Here is a 25358-nt window from a genome sequence, read left to right as displayed (position 1 = left end):
CCATAAAAAAGCTTAGCAAAAATAAACAATTTCAACATGAGAAGTGGATAAAAGTTGTTGTTGGGGTACTTTCCATCCCTACAGAGGTGCTATTAGAATAAGGTCACAAAAGAAGCTTCAAAATTTAATAGAATTTTCTCTTCAACAATCACAAATATTATTAATTAGACACATTTAAACACATGATTCTCCATATAAACTTTTTAGATTTCTACCCATTAATTTTTTATAATTTCAAACTTATTTACTATGTTAAATTATATATTTAAAATAATAAATAAAATTCATACAGTCACAAATCCACTCACTAAAAGATAGTCCTTAATAACATAAACAAACCATTAAATTTGAAACCTCCCTTTATAAACCTCATCCATATCTTAGTTTAAGAAAACCTAATTAATCAACATATTTTTCGAGGTTTTCATTATGACGATACTCTACTATTGCTTCCCAAAATTCCATTCCTACGATAATATTTGGGAACCAATATAATATTTCGAAACCATGAACTTTTGGTGTCCACACAGATTTTTTTATTTCAAAGATTTGCACAATTTTTGATTCAATGTTAACAAGAAATGGTTATCACTGAAGTCTTCCGAACAAAGGTACTAATAAGTGTCATATGCACAGAGATATATTGACAGCTTGCATAAAAAGGCCAGATATAAGTTCTTAATATGCTGATCCATATGTGCCGATATACATAGGGCAAAATGGAATCTCTTCAGCATAATCCAGATGGCCAACACTGACAATATATATACATACAGAAAACTTAAACATCTACAACTGGTTTAGAAACATTCTTCCTTTCGCATCGCCCTTCATTCAGTGGTTATGGTGAGTGGAGTTGGAGAGCTCGTGCCCTTTGCAAATGGTACCTCATGAGTGTGAATGTGATCATGTTGCTGAATCACAAGCACCGAGGCACTGATTTGAACGCTAGACGAAGCCAGCAGATCCCCAATTGGACCCAATTCAGCACACTCTGCAACTCTATCTGCCAAATCTGCCACCAGAGGAGAAGGAAAGCGCCCCCTGCCAACCAAAATCAGATTGTATTCATTGCTCTTACCAATTGAAAGGACGGATTCAACCGTGTTACTGATCTGCTGCTCGGTATACACAATAGAGCCCTTTACATCATCGGAAAAGCCATTCCTGCCTGGAGATTTCTTTGGAGTGGATGGAACGGATGTGTTCATGTCGCTGATTATATCGGCCAGGGCTTCCTCATCTAAAACGCTTTCCTGCTCCCTGTTCATCTCTGCAGTAGAGAATGTGTAAGTTTCTCGGTGTCTCTCATGGTCATGTGCGGGGAGTGGGGTTAAATTGAGCGCAACGTGATTCATTTCACTGTTTGGCAGGAACCTTATGATCGATAGTTTAATGCCGGGATGCTCTGCCATTCTTCTGCCATAGACTAAAGCTTCCCTATCATCTGGACCTCCAAAGAAAAGCACTGCAATGTTATGGGAGACACTGGAAGGTGCCAGCTGGGAATGGCCTCCAAGTCCCCTGTTTACTAAAATGCCTACAGAGCAAGGGGCGTGCTTCAACACCTTCTGGTTCACTGTCCTTATTCCAGCATTCACAGACTCCAGGGCTCCATCTACTCTTTGGTATTTGTGGAAGGGTAGAATAATCATTGCGGCTCTCTTTTCTTCTGCAACATTGCAGATGTCTATATGCATGTCTTGGAATGCAGAGATTTCAGTCATGGGTCTTACTTGAACCTTGCTCAGCTGCTCAAATGCATCGAACGCAATTACTATCTGGTCTTCATGAGACCTGTTTCTGTTCCAGAATGGTTGCCCATTTTTCCTTGCTTTGTGAACCATCATGATGGATGAAGACCTCTCAGAGAGCTCTACGAGGTGCATGATATAGAGGCGTAGGGCAGACTTTCTGATTCCTCTGGAGGCCTCCATTAGGTTTATAATGGCAGGGATGTTCTTGGTGCCATGGACACAGGCCAGAATCCTGAGCTCGTCCTTTTCCTTGTCTCTTTGTAGTTTCCGGTGCTTGTACGGGACTTGCTTCCTTGCCGGCTTGTATATAGCCATTACAACTGGGGTAGTGATGAATGTTGTAAACAGGGCCATCAACACCATGAGAGCGAACACTTCATCATTCAAAACCTGGAAATCAAAAGAAAGAGGGTCAGAATTGAAAAGCAATTAAATTTCTAAATGCATCTTTCAAGACAGTTTCAGAGATTTCAATCTTGAACAATGTCAATAGTCAATGATCAATATGAATAACAGTTTGAGGAATAGTTATCACACCTTTCTGTCCTTCCCAATGTTGAGGACGATTAACTCTACCAGCCCTTTGGTGTTCATTAGGAATCCCAAGGTGAGTGATTCGCGGAAGGAAACTTTGTGGGCTAATGCAACAAAAACAGTTCCCAAGATCTTTCCAGTACAGGCAGTCATGATCACCAAAACAAGGAGACCCCATGATTGAGCACTGCTAACCGTTGAAATATTTGTCTTCAACCCACTAGAAGCAAAATACAATGGCAAAAGCAGAACACCAACAAAATCTTCAATCTTCTCAATCAACATTCCTGCAAAGGGGCCCTCCTTGGGAATGGTTAATCCAAAGACAAAAGCTCCAAAGATTGAGTGGATACCGATTGCATCTGTTACAAACCCAGACGCTAGGACACCTGCAAGTGTTATGCAGATAAAAAGCTCACTGACCGGCTCATTGTCAGGTGACCGGCGGCCCATCAACGCCATCATGGGTCTCACTGCAAACATCATGAAGGCCACAAATGCTACACCACATAGCAGAACAAAAACGGCTATGACTGGACTTTTGCCTGAGCCTGAAAGAGCAACAGCAATGGCTAAGAGAATCCATGCTACCACATCGTTGACTGCCGCTGCAGACATGGCCATCTGACCCACATCTCTTGTAAGAAGTTTGAGCTCTGCAAGTATCCTTGCTAGCACAGGGAAGGCAGTGATAGACAGCGCAACACCCATGAAAACAAGAAAGGCGCCATAGTCCACACCTTTTGAAATAGTTGACCTCAGTAAGAAGGCAACACCAATCCCGGCTACAAACGGTAAAGTTATTCCAGCAGCTGCAATGGCCAGCGATTTTCTTCCTGTTCGCTTAATGGCATTGAAATCTAGCTCCAACCCAACCAGAAAGAGAAAGAATAAGAGACCGATATTAGCAACAGTTTCAAGCACAGGGGTGCTATTCTTGGGGAAAACAGTTTTCATGTAAGTCTCGCTGCGTCCTATAACAGATGGGCCAAGAATAATGCCTCCCTGCAAGTGCGGACTAAGTTTTTAGAACACAGAACAAATATAAAATATAATAATACACAGTCGTCCATTCAATCACTAAAGACCAAAATATATTTTTAAATTTAATGCTTAAACCACCCCCCAAGTCGCAAATAACAAAGAAATACTGTTACTTTTGGGCTCTCTGAAAAAGGGGTGGGGTATGAAGTAAGGGTTGCTTAAATTCTCTCGTAGAGCATGAACAGGCGGATTTCAGCAGTGGAGACATCCATTCCAAACTGTTTTCTTTATTCTCGACTTACCTATCTAGATTGCTAAAACTCAAAGCTCCTAACCCATTATAAACAGTTATCCATTCCTAACTCGGAGCTCGTAACTCGAAGTTCATCCATAGAAACGCAACATACGTCCTAATTCTACCAAATGATATCAAGACACTAATAAGGCCAAATACATTATAGACAAATTAAGCACTGATTTTCTCTGTGTGAGCAAATACATCTATAGGATGGATCATGGAAGTAGTTGGACAACCACTGACCCAATACTGATCAGACATAAAGATCCGTAAAGTAAGCTGAATTTAAAAGCTAGGATGATAGAAAAACCTACCGACAAACAGAGAGTTAAGGACATAGTTTCTGCATCAATGATTTAGGACATAGTTTCTGCATCAATGATTTACATGTAAGGTTTAGAAAAAGCTTAAGTGAAGCAGATTAGACATTCATAATCCAGATTTTGAAGGATGTTTCTTGAGTAATTACTATACGCAGGAAAGTTAAATTGCTATCAACATGCAAAATGGGCTGTAGATGCTTGATGGATTTCAAACTGTAGGATTCAAATTATAGCTAAGGATAATCATCAATGCATCTGCTATCACTATCGCGAATACACACCATTGACTATATTCTCCATTCAAGCTTTTCCTTGTGTGAGAAAGCCTTTCTAGAGTATGGATCAACCGATAAAATGTTATAGTAAGAGTTGTACAGTAATTGAAACAATCCCGACCGAACATAAATTTTGCCTTATAGTTTTCATTAATGATGTTCAGTAACATCAAAATCATTCCGCTCCCTTCTAAAGATACATACAGCTATCTGAATTTAAAAATCGCCATGATTAAAAACCTACTGATTAAAACTAACCGGATAAATTTAAGAGTCAACTTTCCAACTTATATAGAGTTCATATGAAAAGATAAACATACAACAGAGAAGTTTGACATTTGGTAGTCAGATTTAAATGGTATGTCTCATATAATCATTGTCAGTCATTAGGAATTATACGCCATGCACCTATACAAAGAAAGTGCTCTCACAATATCTGTCTAATACCATTTGCTTATTTTATAGTCATTTCACAGTTTGCAAACTAAGAAACATATGGAGGTTATGGATTAATGGAATAGAATTCAAAGCTGTAGGATTTGGACTACCGCACAAAAATTAATGAAAAATACAGTTTCAGTAGCATGCGGAAATGAGCTCCAGAAGTTTGTTGGATTTGAATATTGTCCACTTAGATTTAATAATGAATTAAAAACTTATCCTTGTTTTTTGGTGGATATCACTCTCATAAATAGTTAATGCACATCATATAGGTCTTCACATGCTAATGTTTTCCTGAGTTTATATTCGCCTACAGAGAACTCGCAGTCAAGATGTATACACGATATGAGCTTACCTTTCACTCTTGACACACTGGCCTTCAAAAAAAAGTGGCACTACATTCATATTCATATTAAACATCCCTGACCGGATAATATGCAGAAGATAAATAATTTAATTATACTTTCAATGACTCTTCTTGGATCACCATTCAGTCATTATATACTGTTTATAATTCAGAAAAATAATATTTATTCATCAGAAAAATAATATTTATTCATGAGAAAAATAAAATAAAAGTAGTTGAAAGGAACACGCAACGTGCAATTGTTTAATCAACTCCTTAAGAAATTGGAAAACGGTTATTTTGATCAATATCCAATCATCTCTATGAGCATATCAAACACAATGGAAACAAATAACATTCTGACCAAAAGTATCCATTTCTCTGATTTGAAAGCTGGGACGACAAAACTAGCGATCCGTTTTCATCAACCCTTCATGGCTATATATGACTTAAATTTTCACATTGCCATGTCATCCATGATTTTTAATATCTAGATACCTAAATCTGAATTTGTGGTAAGAAAAGATAGGCCTGTCCTCTCCTATCTGATTCATTTGATGAAGATGTTTCAGTTCAATTAATCAGGTTGAGCTCTACATCTATTTTATAAATTCAGGCTGCAAATGGCTTTTAATTACTAACAAGTTTTCAGTTTCAGCATATATCAAGCACAGTAACTGCTCAAGGCTTTCATCATTGCATAAGATGATGAGACAAAAGAGAGACTATGTCAACAAAAATATAGATATTTGTGGAAGGAAAATTCTTCCAAAATCCTTAATGATCAGAGGGATTGAGACGCGATAAAAATTGCTTATACACCTTCAAATGCAGGTAGCCATTTAATGACATTCAGTGAGATTATTCATATTCAAGAATTCTTATTTTTGAAATACATCGCATCGATGTATTTTTTTCTGTATTAATGTTACAGGTAAGACTATAATGACATTTCAGTCGATATCAAGTTTTAATTTATGAAGTGGGAGTTATTTTATTGAAAAAAATAATCCCACTTACAAAATCTCATATGAGACAAATATAAAGAAATGCGATTGGCTTCTTGTATATGAAACTATCAACCACCTCAAATATTATATTATAGATATTTTTAGTCAATATAAAAATGTTATACAAGAAGCAAAACAGGCGATTAAAGAATTTCTTACTATGCTAAATTTAAATAAATGACAAGAAAAAAAAATGTATAACAATGACTATCAATCCTAATTTAATTTAGAAACTAGTATAAAAATTAGAAACTTGGAACAGCAAATGAAATTGGATCCTCCTATTCCATAACCTCCCTATCTATCCTAGCCTCTTTTAGATGGATCCTACGAGTGTCAGATTTCATCCACTTTTTGAATAGTTTGCACTAACCCCGCCTCCCCTCAACATCTTCCACAGGGGCCACTCTACTTGGCTTTTGTATATACCACTTTAAGTTTAATATACAGGCAAGCATCTGTAAAAGTCGACAGTGACTACGGATTGTTTGCTCGCCCTCTTTATTCAGTTTTTTATCAGATGCTATCGTTTCTCAAGTAATTTATATGTGCAACAAAGAATAAGTAGTCACCACTAACAAAAATTAACCAAGGAAAAGGCGAACAGTAAATATCACAAAGCCTCTACAGAGAAGCTGTTCTAACTCGACCAAGTTATACAAGACATGATGAATGTTTAAACGTTCATACTGCTTTAAGCTTTATGTTAACGGTTTTTGTGCATATAGCGCTGATACTGCATTAAACAGAATGCTAACGCTTTTTGTGCATAATTAGGGCAGACAAAATATTCATTAAAATTGAAAGATTCAAAGTTGTTTCTGAGACAGGATAAAGAAAAGGCCCACTGACGATTCATCGCTTTCAAGGGCATTCTAAATGTTTTCTTAGTGCGGAAACACAACCTAAAAGGAAAAATAAATTTATACACCTAAGGGGCGGGAATCAAAGATCCCAACTACAGAGTTGGAATTCGACAGAGAAAGAGTGCATACATACCCAAAAAGACATTTCAGAAGATAAAATCATGGTTACATCCCTCACAAAGATCTCCAAATTACTATGGGGTAGTCCTTACCATGATCTCTGCAACGACCCGAGGCTGACGGAAGGGCTTTAGCAAGAAAGCAGCGGTCCTGGTAACAAGAAGCACAACACAGATCTGCAGAATGAGCAGAGGGAACGCAAAATGAATGGGATTATCGCCTTGCCATGCTCCGTTTGACGCAATCTTCATCAGCTCATTACATACGCTACCATTTCCTGTGCCAGCAGCTTGCGCTAGACTGCGCTCCATCATTTTTATCGATGACAGAATTATGTACAAAAAATTGCACCAGTTTCGCTCAACTGCGAACAAGCTTGAACGGAATTTCAGCGCAGGCTGCCCAATTGTAAGGAATTACTGAATTCGCATGCCTTATATTGAATGGGTAGTCACACTTGTGATCTTTCGGATAAGAAAGATCAAGTTCTCACAACAACCAGAAGCCGCCCGGAGAGCGACCTCGGTGGTATGGAAGAAAAGGGCTCACGAGAAACAAACCCACGGACGCGTTTTGTATAAAGAAAGTCCACCTCCGCCGCTCAATTTCACAGATGCGCTTTTTTATCACGCATTAATCGATCTGCTATTTAAAGAAATTGGGGGAAGATCTTATTTTTCGGGTGCTGAATGCGATATTGCCGGGAACGAGGCCAGGGTCAGTGCTCGTAATCTTAATTCTCGCCATTTGCTTAGTTCTTCAAGAATCCTATATTAAGAATTGCTTTCCCGAAATTTATATTTGACCGATCAAATCCAATCAAAATTTAATTGCCATAAAACAACATTACCAAAAGCTATTCAATTTGCAAGCTCAATTGATTGTTTCCATTTGTACTGGTTTTATCGCTGCATACAATACTCAATATTCACAGGGGGTTACGGTGGTGAATGATCTCTTCATTAAAGCAATCCAGATTTTGGGCAAAATATAATTTAGGCGGCTTATCTAAAACAGTCATATAACAGGTGGATCTTCAGGGTCATTATAGTGTGATTTTAAATAAGCATAATTTTATTATATATTTTCATAAGATAATATTAGAACAATTTAAAATATTTTGATTTGTTTTAAATTTGTAAACTCTAATGCAAAATTTATGTAGATGATTACCGTTCAAATCCTCTCCAATACAAAAGGAAAAATTATTTTCATATTTATTTATTTATATAATTTTACAATTTTTTAAAATTAAAATTTATAAATTAATTTAACTACAAAGCACGGACTTCTAAATATTAATATTATGAATATTTATATTAAAGAAATATATTAGAAAATAGATAAAATGATTGAAAAAGTTTAAAAGTTCATATATTCTAACAAATGTTTAAAAGGTCATTGTTAAAAAATACAAATGAAATTTTGAAATTTTAGAAATTGATATAAAAGAAAAATATTATAATACAGTTTCATGTTTTAAAGGGCACTGTTATAATGTAACAAACTATTTGTATGTGCTATAATTTCACATTAAATTTGAGTCATTATATTACTTTTCATTTATTTTCCATATTTTTCATTTATTTTTTGTTTAGATTTGATCTTTCCCATTCTCTTATTACAAACATTATGAACTAACAAACTTATATTTGTGTACTTTGTTACTGTATCCAAGAATATTCTTGTCAATTCAAAATATGAGATCATCATAGACCTTGAAGTCTTCAACATTTGTTCATTGTCTCTAAATCTATCTATCTAGATATTTGAAAAAGATAGAAAAAACTCTTTATCTAAATCTCTCTATCTAGATATTCATAAATAATGTCTTTCAACACAAATCTAATTTAAATATAGGTACACAAGTTAACACAAAATTTGACACTAAAATTTGAAAATTATTTGTAGATTCAAATGTTTTCTTGATAAGACCTTATTAATATAAAATACTAACAATGAAGTTCCTATCATCCTTAACAAAATATTCCTCCATACATATTCCAAAACTAATTAAAATTTATTTGATACAATTACTTAATTCTATTTGATATATATTCATTACTCAAGCAACAAATCCTACTCCTAAATTAAATTCATCTAAAATTATATATTCTTATTGTATAATATGTTTTTGGGTTTTTATGCCAAGTGAATTATTTGTTTACCAAGAGATCATCCACCTTTACATACTAATCTTGGATCTAGAAGCTTGAAACAGTGGAGTTTTAATCAATCCACAAGTACAATAACAATTTTCTACATACTTTAATTCATTACAAATAGAGAAAAATGAGATGTAGAAGACAAATGAATGCTACTTACAACTATTTCTATAATGACACGAGGCTGTCTCAGAGGCCTGAGCAGAAAGGCCAAGGTTCGACTCATGGCAAGAACAACAAACATTTGCATTATGAGAAGCGGCAGCGCAAAATGTATGGGATTATCACCCTGCCATACTCCATTAGAAGACGTTTTCATTAGCTTCACACATCCAGTCGAAGTGGAAGATCTCACCTTTGCAAACTCCATCGTAGTCTATCTCTCTACAGGATTCGACCTCTCGACCTCAACTATATAAACAAGAAGCTAAGACTCCACTTCCTTCTAACGGAACAAACACACAGATATTGCATATGCAATTATTTAAAAGAAGAAATCACACAAATCAACCTCAGTTGTGCCTGCAACGCTCTTGGTACACAGCCAAAAAGGAAACTTTGTCTGCCATGTATCTCATACAACGCGTAAAGTTGTCACACACAAAGTTTGTGCTGCAATTTAATTACTGTTTAATTCAAAGCTTGCAGCAGCTGTAAAAGAGTGTGACGCCCATTAAGTGCTTGAATTGCAAAAGAAATGAATAAAAGTATTTCAGGAATCTGTAGTGGAGAAACTAAAAGCCGCATGGATGCTAAGAAACTGCGAAATGCATTTCAGACGAATATTGGGGTGATGTAAAGCTGAGATATGTCAAACCATGTTTAGTACGATGGAACTTCTATTATTCCAAATTTTCCGAAAATTCAATGGTTCAGACTTCAGAGTAGGCTAGGTTGATGCCAAAGTCGCTCTGATTTGACATTTTATATTAATTATTGCGCATTACTGACAAATGCAGCGACGGTTTTCTAAATGGAATTTCCTTAAAATATTAGGATATCGACCCCTGAAACAATATGTTATGATTTTCAGTCTATATTTTAGCGTTCTCGTAGTATTCGCTTGAGTGGGAATAACGAACATTTTCCATTCGTAAACAAAAAGAAATAGCTTGAGGACACGAATATTTTCTTTCCGATGTGACTTTTCTTTTTATATATAATAACTTTAATAATGACATAATACTATGGTTTAAAGATTCTGATGGGAGGTTGCAACATTCGACATACTTATCATCAATTTTCTACATTCATAACTCACATAAATAGAGAGCTCTATTTTGATTCTCTATTTTATTATATCTATATTAAGAATTTAACTATTAGTAGTTTAACGATTATATTATATTTATATTAAGAATTTAACTATTAGTAGTTTAACGATTATGATGAGAGGTTGCACCCATTTTAAATATTTATCATCAATTTTATATATTTATAATTATTTACATATAAATAAAGAGTTATATTTTGATTATTTGTTGTATCTATATTTTGAATTTGACTTTTAATAAACCACCTCCAATTCAAATAGGCTATAGAGGATTTGAACTTTGTGGATAACTTTTTCTATCTCATGTCATCATCTTCACTAATTGTGCTCAATTAATTGAATTGCAATCCTTTAACATCCCTACTACTTTTCACCTACTATTACTTGAATAAACAATGCTCAAATTATTTATTTGCATATCCTTATATTTAAAGATAATCAAATACATTCATTTACCATCCTAGCATCTTATTTCACTTTTATTTATATTATAAGGATAGACATTTCAATTTTACAAATGAAATGATTTAGATTTGCATTATATTTGAAATGTAATGTTAAGACATAATCTAGATATTGAAACAATGTTTGAATTTTTAAAATACATTTATTACTATAAACAATCTTATGGTTAAAAAATTAAAATTTAGAAATCAATTGAATATTACAAAAAAGAAGAAATAAAAAAAATTACTAAATCATATTCCACAAATGCAAATCTAACTCTATCTAACTAACTTGACCCACCAAAATAATCAATTTTTTAAGATCCCAAAGACAAATCATAAACTTTTCTTAATAATAAGAATCCATAATTTATTCACATCCTTGTAGATTCCAACTAATCTCATGTCTTCATGAGATTAGTTAAGTACCATTTTAGCTTAAATTTAAGCCCCTTGAATGTCCCCATGCAAACTTTTAATCTTGGAAAAAGGATAAATTGGAATCTTCTCGTACTTTAGTGAAGCACCTATTATTTAGGATTTAAAAATAAGAGGAGGTCCCCATGCGACTGCTAAAGTTTAATTTGGCTAGCAGCCGCTGCTCCACATTTTAAGGAACCTTTTATGAGCAGGTGGCTCCATGGAATTTTTAAATTTGCTTATTTTTTCTGCTTATATTTTTTACATTATGTGTCATCAAAATATATATTTTTATATCAATATTTGCACCTTTTTATGCTAACTAAAGAAGTCAATGGAAAATCATATCTAGAAACAATTTAAAACAGAACTACATCAAACAATCTTGTAACAGCTAAAACTCTCGTATAACAATTTGCTGATTGTAGAAGCTAGAAGAATCATTTAACGCTAACATCATCTCAAAGCTGGAAAAAATTTCAGATATAACAAGTAGTATATAATTGAAAATATATGAAGTTTTAGGTATAACAAGTAATATATAATTGAAATATATATATATATATATATATTATTCATTGAACAAATCATTTTCAATTTATAATGATTTATACATATAAATTTTGGAGAGAGAAAATCAGAGGGAAATATAAAATGGAGGGAAGAAAAACTATGAAGACACCTGGTCTTTTTTTCAGGATGCAGTTGCTGCTTAACTTCAGCGCCTCCTGTTTTCAACAACTTTATTTGTAATTGTTAAGCAACTGCTGCTCCATAAAAATAGGAGAAGATTCAAAATTATCCTTTTTTGCTAATTAACAATTTGCATGGGGACACTTGTATGCTTATTTTTAAGCACAAAACAAGCATAAGCAACCGCATGGGGACATGGGGTAAGATCATGTTCCGATGTCATTGTTTAGCTTATTTTGGCTTTCAGTAGGAGCTTAAGTTTTTTGGCAAATAAGTGTGGAGCTGGTTGCCTCATGAATATATATTTTGGGGCTTATTTTAAGTAGGAAATTTGAAACCAAAATTAATTATTTGAATAATAGTTTGTGGAGCCATGACATTTTTGGCAATAAGCATCCACAACTTATTTTGAGCCCATCCTCTTTTCCTCTAGCTTATCTTCAATTGCTAAATAATAGCCGATCCACTAAAATAGCTAAAGAATCTAAATTATCCTTTTTAGACAATTTAAAATGTCCATGGGAACACAAAACTGCTTAAATTTAAGCACAAAACAAACTTAAGCAACCATATGGCAACAGAAGACAAATTGTGGGAACAATGGGAGGGGCTAGAAATAAGAAACAAATGGTTATTGTAAAAACCTACACATGTCATCATCATATTTTTTTTCATCACTTTTTAATATTTCTTATCATTTTATTTCTCAATGTATTTATAAGAAATATATTCAAAATCTTATTTAAAAACAATATTTAAGAGGTTTCTTAAAAATAAGAAGCAAACTTTACCATTCATGGGGCAACCCACTCCAAAAATTGTTCCTCAAAAAGCTGAGCAACTATTGCTAGCAAAAATATTGAGTAGCTGAGTGCTAGCCAAAAGAAGCTTAGGAGCTGCATGGGACCTTCCCTAAGTAGCAACATGGGGACCTACCCTATGACATCCATACAAAAGACTCACAAACTACCATAAAGGTTCACAAACTATCATTGTGTTGTAAACTCTTGCATATAAATATACTTAGTTTTATCATTTACTACTCTATAGTTTAATTCATATATTGAATTGTATAAATTTCATTTGATTAATTTGAATCAATAGGAAATGGGTTACATTTTTAAGAATAATTTTTTATTTAATTATTATAAATTTATAGGTAGTTAGCTTTCCATGTATATTAAAATTTATGCTAGCATTAGTTAACTAAACAAATTATTAGATTTTCATTTTTGTTCTAAAAAAAATAAAATAATATTTTAAAAATATTTTAAAACAATTTTATAACAATATAGTTGATAATAGTAATATATAATGATTAATGTTCAAACTTCTACAAATTTCTTAACCCCTTTCTTCCTCATGCCCACTTTAAAGCACATCAGTCATATTCTTAGTATATGTGTTTATCAATTTAATGGTCTTTGGGGTTACTCATGTAGAATTGGTAGGACCACATTTATCTTTTCTAGAATCTATTTAAATATCGAAAATAAATGATGAAATTATACATAATGTGAATACACATATATATACACAGAGATACACACATATAAACAATTTTGCATTAAATTGTAAAACTTAAATTTTCACAACTTTTAAAAGATGATATTATCTTGTCTTTCTTTTTGATATTTTGTTATATTGTGCATAATATCAAATTTTCTATCTAATATGAGAGCAAATCCTAGATCGAAACTTCTTCAACCAAAGGTCAAGAATTATGAAGTACCCATTTAACCATTTTTTTATAGAACATGATCTCAACCTCATTCTTTATCTTATCAAAGCTTAACTCACTAAAAATTGATCCCTCAACAAATTCAAATGCTACTTCTCCTCCCAACCCTTTTTCTCTTAATATCAACAAAGTCAAACTTCTATTTTAATCGTTTACTATTTTTTTAAGTTCAATATTTACCCTTAAAATACAAAGCTTATCACTAAATCATAATTCTTTGGAGACTTCAATTTCAAGCTCAAACCTCATTCATTGCACTAAATACATATCTTAAATCATACATTGAACTACAAGGAATAAGACTCATAAGGTTGGCATCGATTATACAACTTATATAAAAAATAAAAATATTGTGATCCATTACCCATAAAAAAATATTATGGTACATTGACCCCGCTATACTATCTTTATATAAAGTGTAATTTTGTGGACAATAATTTTTCGTGAGTTCTTATCGACTTTAATTTAATGTCGAGAGTGATAGCTAGTCACATGGAACAATAACAAGCTCTTTCCACGACTTGCACGAGACACTCCAAACTTGAACTTTCTACACTCAAACTCGAATAAGCCTCCTAAGGCTCTGACTTCTTTTTAAATTTAAAACTTGTATGGTATCTTGCATCTTTTTGGAAACATTAATGACGACCTCTCTATAACAGCTCCAAAGGTCATACTAGAAACTCTATGCTCGTGACCAAGGAGAATAGGACGCTAAGCAATATTAGACATCCTTTGGTTATTAATTTTAAGTCTTGAACAAGTTGTTCATTATCTTATTAATTAAGAATTAATATATAGGCACATTTATATCTCCTATTTTCTTTCTTTTAAATAGTTTAGGTCATTTATGATAGTGTATATTTCATAAATTGTCTTTATATAGCATATCAACATAAGGGATAAGGGAAGAGTTATGCAAATAAATTAGAATAAAATAATTCTAATTTAGTTTATGTAATTCTATTAATCTTGTATAAATGATTGTTTTGTTGTGCTTAATGAGACATATTCTAGTTTTTCTTTCAACTTGACTTTAGATACATCTATTTTCTATCTTATTTATAGAAGAAGGTTCAATTATATTTGATTGGTTTCAAGGTTATTTTAGAGGACTGGACTCTTTTACAATGTTGTCAATAGATTGCAACTCACATACAAACAAGTTCAAAAAATATGTCCATAAATCTAAGGTTGTCACAAGTCAAAAAATAATAAGCATAGTCGACCAATTCCAAGCTAAGAAATTCATGTGGTGCATTTGTCCACTATGAGGAAGAATTAGAGACCCTTACACCATGTTCCCATGTCACTTCTTATTAGGGTTTTCTACTTGAAATCAAGTAGTTAAGGGCCTATTTGGCGATAGGGATACAAGCGGAATAGGTGTATGCAAATTCTTAGAATTTTGAAATCTTCATTTGGATGCACCAAATCGAAATTGGAATATGAAGTAAAATAGGAATACGTATTCCAATTTTGGCCCCAAAATGGGGTTTTACAATTCCACCCAAATAGTGTTATTGGAATATGTATTCCTATTCCACTTTTATTTATTTTAGAAAACATAAATTTTGGGGTTCACAAATTCCCCATCAAATATTGGCTGAACCAAACAGAGAATAGGACTATTGTTAGTGAACAGATTAGTCCTTTTAAATCATTTATCAAATTCACTCTATACCCAAATATCACAAAGGACAGAATCGCTCACTGCAGTTGAGGAAGCACTTTTATTTTACTTTACACTTCCTCTCTGAATTTTCTAAATGTACAGCTCCATTATTAAATTTACAATAAATTTGAAACCATTTTCACACTTTTTCCAAAAGTGCATAAGGGTCTCTCACCTACTCCTGGGTAGTGAGGTGATTATCAAAGGCTACTTAAAGATGAACAGATTCAAATGATACGAAAAAGAAAACCCACTTCAAAGAATGAATTTTCGTTAAAATCTCAACATGTATCACCAACAAAGAATGAAAATTTAAAGAACTTACAATCAAGTAACAACAAACTGGGATTTTCGAATTGCCAAATCACATTCACAAAGTAATAATAATTCGACACTCTGAAAATAAAGTTTCAAAGCATAATCCAAAATTCTTCATATATGTATATTCAAACTTCAATGCACCAAGTCGTTGAAAGCCAAAACATTCATATACTATTCCCAAATACTGTTATCAAAATCAAATCTATAATGAAATACTACTATCTAACCTTTATCTTCTATTTCCTATTTGCTCTCCGCTAAAAAAACACAGTTCAATGCCCCATCATTTATAGTTTTTCAAATTCGAAGGGCCTCCATTAAAACTCAGCCCTATCGGATTAATACAAGAAACCGTTATTAAACTAGAAAGCAGTTATCAAAAAGAAAGGGTGCCAACAGACGACCGTTCAGTTCCCAGTATCTACATCAGTTTTCTCCTCTTCTCCAACAGTTTGACACACTAGCTTCCAACTCCGAAACATGGATATGAATTCCTGCATGGCATGTGGGTATGGGTTTTCCAAACTCATCACCCGAGCTCTGCATGCGTCTTTCTGCCACCTATACTCCTTCACCTTCAGGTTCTGACGTGGCATCAGGTTCTCATTAAGGCGCAGCATGGATTCGATGCTTTCCAAGGAGGTGAAATCATCAGCCTTCGGTGATTCTTTGCCTTTGATCTGTTCTACTACTTTGGTGAAACTCCTGATTAGTGCTTTAGTGTCCATATTTCCTTCCTCGAATTGTAAGATGTTTGTAGGATTGACAATCTTCATGTCCTTTACCAGTTCCTCGTGCATTCCTGTGATCTTACTTTCGATGCCCTGTATTTCCATGATGGTCTCTTTGTAAATGGACTCCTTCCAATTCATATTATTTTTCAGAATAAAAAGTATACAGGGGTCCACGGCTTTCATAGGATTTTCATTCAGGAATTTGAGGACCCCGAAATTTTCAACCTCTGAGACCTGGAGAACTACAGCTTGGCAACGTGCTAATTTTGTTTCCCATACTGGGATCAAGGTTTGAATCTCCCCTAGAAGTATTTCACCTTCGGAGTAGATGCTAGCAACTTCAGAGATAAATTTATTTCCCTGGTTTACTATGTTATTCGTCCAGTTAGTCTTGGCATCGGTTAGTAGTTTTCCCCTCTGCATCTGTTTCATCAATTGCTGGCTCTCAATAGAGTTTGGGTCAAAAGGTTGTGATACCTGGATTATGGGAACAACCCCTAGGTTGATCAGTGAATCGATGTATGCGGCCATTGTCACCACCATTGCTTTTAGTTCTTTCTTTTCCTTGGAATCTTTCTCTGATTGTGTGAGCATGTGGTCAACAGAGAACTTAAAGAAATTGTTGCCAATATTTCTATTTATAGCACCTAGTTCAAAAGAAGTAACTTTGAACCCTTCATCATCAATCTCCCCAGATTCTTTCTTTTGTTTATAAGTGGCCACCTTTGCTGTGATTTTTCCTGTTATCGAGTCTTTGGTGAGACAAGCATCCATTTTTACTTTTTTTTTTCTTAGAACCTCTGGCCGTGTATCTAGTGACTATGTCCTTTACTGGTGTGGATACCGACTGTAGGCTCTGCTTCTTGTTAATTGAATTCGATAACCACGAAGGAACAGTAGGAGTGGTTGACGTTACCTGAGTGTCTCTAGTTGGAGTTAAGAATTTAGGTTGATCTACTCTCGGGGCTTCAATGAATTGAACCTCGCCATCTCCTTCATCAAGGGAAACAAATTTATCATCTGAACCCTGCCTCTAAGATGTCATTTTCTATTTCTGAATACTAGGCTACTTTGAGGCTTTGGACTTAGACTGGGATCTCGTCCTAGGGGTCGTAGCTTGCGAATGGGGAGGGGATCTCAGTTTCTTATTTGGAATCGGTGCGTCACCTGCAATATGAGAAAATGGAATGTCAGATTGAAGTGGTCCTAGGGAAGAAATCACCTTAGGAGAAGACTCATTGATATTACCTTTCCTTTTCCTCTGTAACCAGTCATCTGTATAGGTTAATATAGATCTAGCTCTCAAATTAACATCATCTTCCTCCTCTTTGCTCCAGTCTACCACTAGGAACTTTGAATCATTGGACTCTTCCCAACCGGGCTCGATTAGGTATGAACTGTCTTCAATAATTCCCTGTGTTTGGAACTTCAATATGAAAGACTTGATTTGCTGTAAGGTTAATCTAGAATGGTCTTTCCTCAAGACTTCTTCTTCATCTCCACAATCTCTCCATAGGTCTTCTAGATGAGGAGCATCTGAAGGATTTACTTCAAGGCCAAGGGTTAGAGCTACATACCCCTTACTATTAAAATTTCTCCTGCTATGGTAGAAACCAAGATTGAATCCCAGCAAATTGTTTTCGATGATGGAAGCGTTATTCCTATTAGTACAGACTAAGGAGCCCAATGTGATAGGGAAATCCATTCCCCAATTCTTCTGAGGAAGATTATCTTTGATGACTGAGAAAAGCTACCTGCATAATTTGGCTAAAATGAAATAATCGAGGGCATATCGGGGTAACTTCAGAGGTTCATCTTCAAACCCTCCGACTCATTAGTATGTGAACCTAGGAAATTGAATGAAGTGACTCCCGTACTGTTGAACTAGTTTTTGTGACTCGGAAGAAAGTCGTGGCATCTGAACACCTTTTAGAGTCAAATAAACGCTTCCATACAACACATCATGCACCTTACATAAATCCTCCAAAACTCTATCTTTCTACAACAAAGGACAATACTGGAAGACGGTTATCTCTTCGTTCCATACCCCATGTGGAAGGGTAGTGAGATCACATGTACAGGCAATACAATAAGTCAAATACGAGGCCATATAGAAATCCTCACGAGATTCTTTGGCCCTTTTGAGTTGGTTCCTCAAGGAATTGGCAATGATCTCCGCCCAGTCCATCCACTGCTCGCCCTTCAAGATAATCTCAATATATCTATACATCCATTCTTCAAACAAATATACATGAGCTGAACCCTTCACCCTATGCAATAATACAACCAGGTCATGTATATGAGGTTTCATGTGATCCTTCGTAATGACTTTGGGCAGCCTAGACCCACCTCCATAGTTAACTTCAGTCCATTTCCTGGCAAGGGTGTTTCAGAAAATGCTAGGGGTTTCCTGATATTCGGCCAAAGCTTGAGTGGGTGAAAATGCAACAAAGGTATTTGCTGTTAATTGTAAAATAGATGAAATGGTTTCCCTTGAGATGGAAAGTATTGTGTTTCCATTCTCACTTTTTATGTTTCTACTTCTTACATCATAATGGTCAATGCAAAGTTGCAGAAGCTTAGGGCTCACGAAAGTAAGAGGAAAGACAGTGGCTTCAATTAACCCACTTGTTAACACTTCCATGCATCCCTTAACCTCTTTGGTATTCTCAAGAAAATTCGTTTGTAGTTTTTCTACATTCACCCCTTCTAAATTTGTATAACAGATCACTGGTCTTTTACATTCAAGGCTGGAAGCATTGCCGAAAAAGTGCAAGACTGACTTCATTTTCAACCAAACAAGCAAAACCTCTGGCAGACAATCCTTTGAAAAAAAAAAATTTGCAGAACAAAACAAAGATTTCTAAATTCTCACCTGCTTTTTGCTGAAAACCAAACAACTTCTTCTATCTTCTCTAACAGCTCCTTCTCTTTGAAATCAGCTTTTTGCAAAGTAATTTACGAAGCTACTGAATGGTTTTGTTAAAGGAAAGGTTTACATGCGGAAGTATTGGATAATTAATAGGCATGATGACATATCACCTCACATCAACCTTGGCACGTTCGAAGCATCGTTGCATGAGCTTTTCATTTAATGATTTCTCTTTTCACATAAATTAACAATGATTGATTTCATACAATATCTGATCATTCCTCAAGTCTGAGATCTTTTCTCCCACTTCTAATGATGATGACCTCCTCCTTGGAAAAAGAGCAAGATCTTTTGATTTTTGATATCTAACACGAGCCTCAATTGATTGTGAAAAGGCGGCGCACCGTATTTTAGAAATAAATCATCGCCAATCGTTCTGATCAAGAACCACTTTGAACCATTTTGAACTGAGATTCAAAGTGGTTTGAAGTGCTTCAATGAAAGCCATAGCATAAAAAAATATTTCCTGCCAAGGGAAAAAAACATTAGTATGAAAATCTTTGGTTGAACTACTTTGAACCAGTGTTCAAAGTGGTTCAAAGTGGTTCAAATGAAGGGGATCACAACTGTTGAAGCCTGCGACTTCAATCGACTACTTCAAGGAGCGGTGAACACATAAATGGTGAGGAAAGGACTTTGAACGAAGGTAGGTAAAGGGGGTTTGAAGGAGGTCCTTAAAAAAAAAAAAAAAAGGTGACTCTACATACAACTAACAAATACGTAGCCCCATTTTCTATTCCAGAATAGCTATTCCTATTCCCCTATTCCTATTCCCATAGCCAAATGGGCCCTAAATATGGGGGCCTAGAAATAAGGAGTCACTGCTTATTAAAAAAAAATCATGTGTCTTCATAAATTTTTTCCCTCCTTTTTTAACCATCAAAATAATTAATTTAAAATTTAATATTTTAAAATCAATTAAAATCATTGCTTCAAAGCAATAAAATGAACAATTGCATGGGGCCACTACCTAGTTGGACAAATTTCTCATATAAAAGTTGAGTAGTCATTGCTAGCCAAAATAAGCTAAGTAATGGCATGAGAACATGTTGCTAAAGATTGACAATCCAAAGATAGATGAAGTATAAACCATACTAACTACATTAAAGGGGAGTGCCTCCATAATCTAATTTCTAGCTCTAAAAGAAATTAACAACCTATAAAGAAACTTATATTAGGAAAATCATAGGCAAAAGTAGTTCCACATGAATATGCGAAAAACTAGTGATGCAAAATAAAAGAGTGCCTTGGTCCACCATAGAAAATTTACCCAATGAGTTAACAATGTTAATATAGCAAGTATTGCATGAGGATATAAAAGGGAGTTTCTTTAGATAAATCCAAACTAGTAGGTGACTAAAAGAAATAGAGGGTCAAAATAGGGAATCCAAAACTTGATAATGACATAACATCCCAAAAACTAAGAACAAGATAAAAAATATAACATTCCAATAAGATATAGAGTCAAATTTTACCACAAATGAATACTTAGCATAAGGGTTGACCTTAATTTTCCTACTCTTTAATAGTATGGGAATGAATAAGGAGAAAAATAGATATCCATAATGTATAAAAAACACGACAAATGATGATGTGAGGGATAACTATGTAACTAATGGAAATCAAATTGGCATAGGACCCTTTAGCATGAACACCACATTAATAGCTAGAGACATTACCGATAAAAAGGGACATGTAAGAGAGAGCAAGAATCAGAAAGCACTATTCGTGGTAGTACTCAATTAGAACACAACAATGAACATAAAATTATAGAGTAATATTTCTCACAAACTCCTCTACAACTACTAAGCTCTCATTGCATAGAGGAGATAACATGAGAATTAGACAAAACATGTAGGGCATAGAGAAACTAAAGTACCTAGACCCCTGGGTTGCAATAAACTAATAAATGGTTGACCAGTGCTGACATTGGAAGCCATAGGACCCCAACTCGTGAGTGAGAAAATGCAATTTCAATCTTTAAAAAGTAGGGAGGAGTGTGAGGATGCCAGCCAAGTTAAGCATTTCACTAACTTTGTAACTATTATAAAAGTCCACTTCCCTACAATTTAAGTAGATAGAATAATTGAGTTATAATATGATTAATACAACATTCTTAATTTCTAATAGACAAAAAAAGGAAATAGCTCACTAAAAAACAATAAGAAAACTCAAACAAATGAATAAATTGAAAATTGTCAATTGATTAAACTAATATTATTTTAAGAAACAATTTTTTATTTTCTATTACTAGGAAACTTCAAAACGATTAATTTAAGGATCTTGCTCAAAGTTTGGAGATGGTTCAAAATTTCAAAACAAAGAAAAGGGTAACAAAAGCAATGAAAAAGAGGTTGTATGAGACTAATTGAAAGATCCAATTAGAACAACCAATAGACTATTTCACGAGAAAATATGGTGAAAATAATGGTAAGAGGTAAATGCAAGGCTCAAACAAAATAAAGATATGGACACATATGATGTAGAGACGAGTCAATTTTTTCAGTTGACATGAAAATAATAACATAGACTATATTAAATATAAAAAAAACTTAAACTTCTATTAAAAAATATAAGACCTCCACTACCAATCGAGTTTAACCTATAGAAATTTACAAATAAAATATATTAAAAAAGGGAGATTGCCTTGATATCTTTTTGTTTACACCATGAAATTCAATCAGGTATAATTACAGAAAATTCTGCAAACTTATTTTAAGATGTAAGGACCGAAAATTCTTATTTGTCGGCACACCTCATTCATGTCAAGTAAAGGCAGTGGTGAATATTTCCCAGGGTTTAAATAAATGGTGGCAGATAATTTATTAATGGCGGTTTTAAGATACCATGTCCACTGAGATTGTTTTCGACATAAAATTGTTGAGTGGAAATCATAAAGTAGAAGGCAAGCTATAACTAGTAGGTTGACTGGGATCATTCAAATCTAAAAATAATTACTCGAATTCATCATTAAAAAGACGAACAGAACCATATACAATTGCTAACATCAACCTTACTGCACTGCATGTTGTGGAAACACATTATACGCAATGGTAACACTGGGATTCGAACCTGGAATCAAATACTTTTACGGTGAAGCTCTACAAACTTCCTGTTAACTAATAGCCCTACTTCTGAAATCAAAATAATGATCTGAATCATCATTGCGTCCAATTTTTTCTTTACTACTTTAGAATGTTAAAGGTTTTTTAGGTGGATGGAAAGGGATTTGTCAATAAAACTGGCCCTACTGTGAATTTGAGAGCCAGAAGAAGTTTTTGCGATTTTCGGTAAATAAGTGCAGTTACGTGCGGATGATATTTGCAATAAATTGGAAATAGATGCTTAGTAAACAACTTAAATACGAGCTCAGAAAATCTATCGACGCTTGACATGATTAATCATCTTAAATTGTGAAACAGGTTTTTTTTAAATCGCAGCATTTATTGATAGATTTCTGCGTCTAATTCCAAACTAGCAGAATCTTTCGATTTAAATTCAAGATTTAAATTTCTAGCGAAAGAGCTACGCTTTTCTAGATTGATGCAATTTAATAGATAAATATACGGAATTTTAAAGATGCGATAGGGCACTTACAATGATTTCTGCTACGACGCGAGGTTGCCGCAACGGCCTGAGCAGGAAGGCGAGGGTTCGAGTCACGCTGAGCACGAGACAGATCTGCACGATCAGCAGCGGTAGGGCAAAATGGATCGGATTATCTCCCTGCCATCCCCCGTTCGAAGTAGTCTTCATAGGCTTGAAACATGTTGCATTAGCCTTAGCGGTTGCATTAACAGCAGCTGCTAGGGCAAAATTTCCCTCCATAATTTCTCTCTTTCCTAGGGCAGGAGTCGACCTCGCGATCAAAAGAAGAGAAGCCGAATCAATCGAAACAACTAGCTTCGCCGCGGAACGGCTACGATCCAAAAAATAATCGAGCAAGTTTCCATTTTAAAGAATTCGGACTTCTTTTTCAGCCTATGCAAAAGGAAAGTTTCCCTAGTAGGCTTCGATCTGGTGAACTCTTTCATTGGCCAGCTGAGAAGGCAAGAAGGTGTAAAAGGCCGAGGCTTTGGGACTTTGCTCCTTAAATAATCATCTCCATTGAAAAGACAAATGCACACTGTCCATTGAATTGGCAAACTGCGTTGTTTTTAGCAATTCTTTTGATCCAAAGCTTCCACTACCGTCCATCATTCGCAGAGATGTTTTGTGCAGATTTCAACTCATCGTTTTTTTCGCAAAGAGTTTTTTATTCTTTGTTTTGGGCTACACTGCAGTGATCCTCCCTTATTTGCGCAGATCTTCTCGCGGAATGACTCGGCAAAAGATCCACTCCGCTCTTTTAATAAACTCCGACGAGTCAGGTGGTTCTTAAATTTCATTGCTTTGGAAAACTCCAAATCTTGTTTGAATAAACGACACGGGGATTTCAAATTATGGTAGAAAGTCGTTGGGTAATCTTGTGATTGTTAAGATATAATTAATAATTTGAAAATTAGTATAAATGAGGAATATTATAATGTAATTTAATCTTGTAAAGGTAATATATTTGTTATTCAATAGCAAATTTGTAAGTGATATTTTCACATAAAATTTGATGTATTATACTATTTTTTGGGTTCGTTTTTATAAATTTGTTTTAATTTTTATGTCTTATTGTATTTGTCCTAGGCAATATACTATTATATACACTCTCTTCTAAATCTAATTAATTTTCACTAATCATAAATTCAAATATTTCAAAAGTTGTTAATTTTTTTAATAAATTTTATATATTATAAATAATATATGATTAAATTTAATATCAAGTTTCTATTATTTAAAAAAAATAGAAAATGTTTGCTAGCAAAAATTTTCGGTGGAAGCTCGTGAATCGAAAACTGCGAAACTCAAAATATAGACAAAACAAAGGTCATGAGAATTTTTTTTTAAAGAAGGAACGAATTATGCCAAAAACCCTAAGCTTGGTCGCTCCAAAAATGGTCTTCACAAGCATCGACCTTCTGCAAAACATGATTCTTCTTCCTTTGGGATATACAATCCATTTTCACACTTAGCAAATCACGGAAAACCAAAAAGTTGGAAGGAAAATGAGGCTCGGCTTGGAGAGAAGAAGGCTAGAATCAATAAGGGATTTTCACACAACCATGATGTTTTCTCCACGCCACTCCCAAATCCGAAATCTATGGTACATGGTCTATGCCCGATCATTGTTACTACAAAAAAAAATTGATCAACAAGTTAGATTTTATAATTAGACCAAATATGCGAAGGGAGGATTTCTACAAAAGCCAAGCTCTACTATCCCCATAGGTCTAAAAACATCAAACCCTTATTTTGTCCATGCAAACTCTGAATCTTCCCTTGTGTATATTCTGCCTCATCGAAGAAAAGAAGATGTCAAGGCAACCGATTCTAGCGAAAATCTAAATAAGGGTTTACCCCAAAAGTCTACCAAGATTGAAGAAAATATAATTATTATCAGTAACCAATATAGTGAAAAACGGTGGCAAGAATGTCAAGAAGTAGGTGCTTTCGCCTATTGGAATGGTCTGATAGCATAATTTAACAATCTAATATATTAGTTGGAAGACTTTTGCCAAGACTAGGTAAGTATTTCTTGTTTTTCAAATAGGTTAGCTTACATACACTATCTAAATGAATTGGTTAAGAAAGATCTGCTTCATCAGTTTGATTCTTTTTTCAAAGGATATGCAATTAAATTTTTTGAATAGCTACTAGACTGTAAGGAGGAAAACTTAAACTTTTCCATCCCAATGTGGATTACCCTGCAGTCATTACCACCTGAATTGATGCATTTAGAAATTTTTAGGAAAATAGGCTCCTCTATCGGAGATTTAATAGGTATAGATGTTTCTTGTGAATTTTGCAATAGTATTAGAATTCTGGTGAATTGCAAAGTTAATTCTTTCTCTTTTGAAACTATTAAAATTATCACCAATTCAACAATTTATAATATTAAAAGTCTTAGGAAAGA

The 25358-nt window shown here is 34.3% G+C and overlaps 1 protein-coding gene across 2 annotated transcripts; it reads right to left on the bottom strand.

The window, feature by feature from the left end:
- Positions 1 to 497: 497 nt before the first annotated feature.
- Positions 498 to 23704, bottom strand: LOC149577255 (cation/H(+) antiporter 19-like). 2 transcript variants are annotated; one of them, XM_089822886.1, is made up of 3 exons: positions 22952 to 23704; positions 2295 to 3296; positions 498 to 2147 (listed from the first exon to the last, which is right to left on the bottom strand). In XM_089822886.1, the coding sequence occupies exons 1-3, from the start codon at positions 23180 to 23182 to the stop codon at positions 831 to 833; spliced, it is 2550 nt and encodes an 849-aa protein (XP_089679012.1). In that variant the 5' UTR covers positions 23183 to 23704; the 3' UTR covers positions 498 to 830. The 2 variants fall into 2 exon arrangements, with proteins under 2 accessions (XP_089679012.1, XP_089679022.1); XM_089822896.1 differs by lacking the exon at positions 22952 to 23704 and adding an exon at positions 7047 to 7408.
- Positions 23705 to 25358: the final 1654 nt, after the last annotated feature.

The sequence above is a fragment of the Cupressus sempervirens genome, chromosome 1 (genome assembly GCF_028749045.1).
Source record: "Cupressus sempervirens isolate cs-2001-9-10 chromosome 1, ASM2874904v1, whole genome shotgun sequence".
Classification (NCBI taxonomy): Eukaryota; Viridiplantae; Streptophyta; class Pinopsida; order Cupressales; family Cupressaceae; genus Cupressus; species Cupressus sempervirens.
The sequence above is the reverse complement of the archived record's forward strand: the minus strand, read 5'-3'. Positions and strand labels throughout refer to the sequence as shown.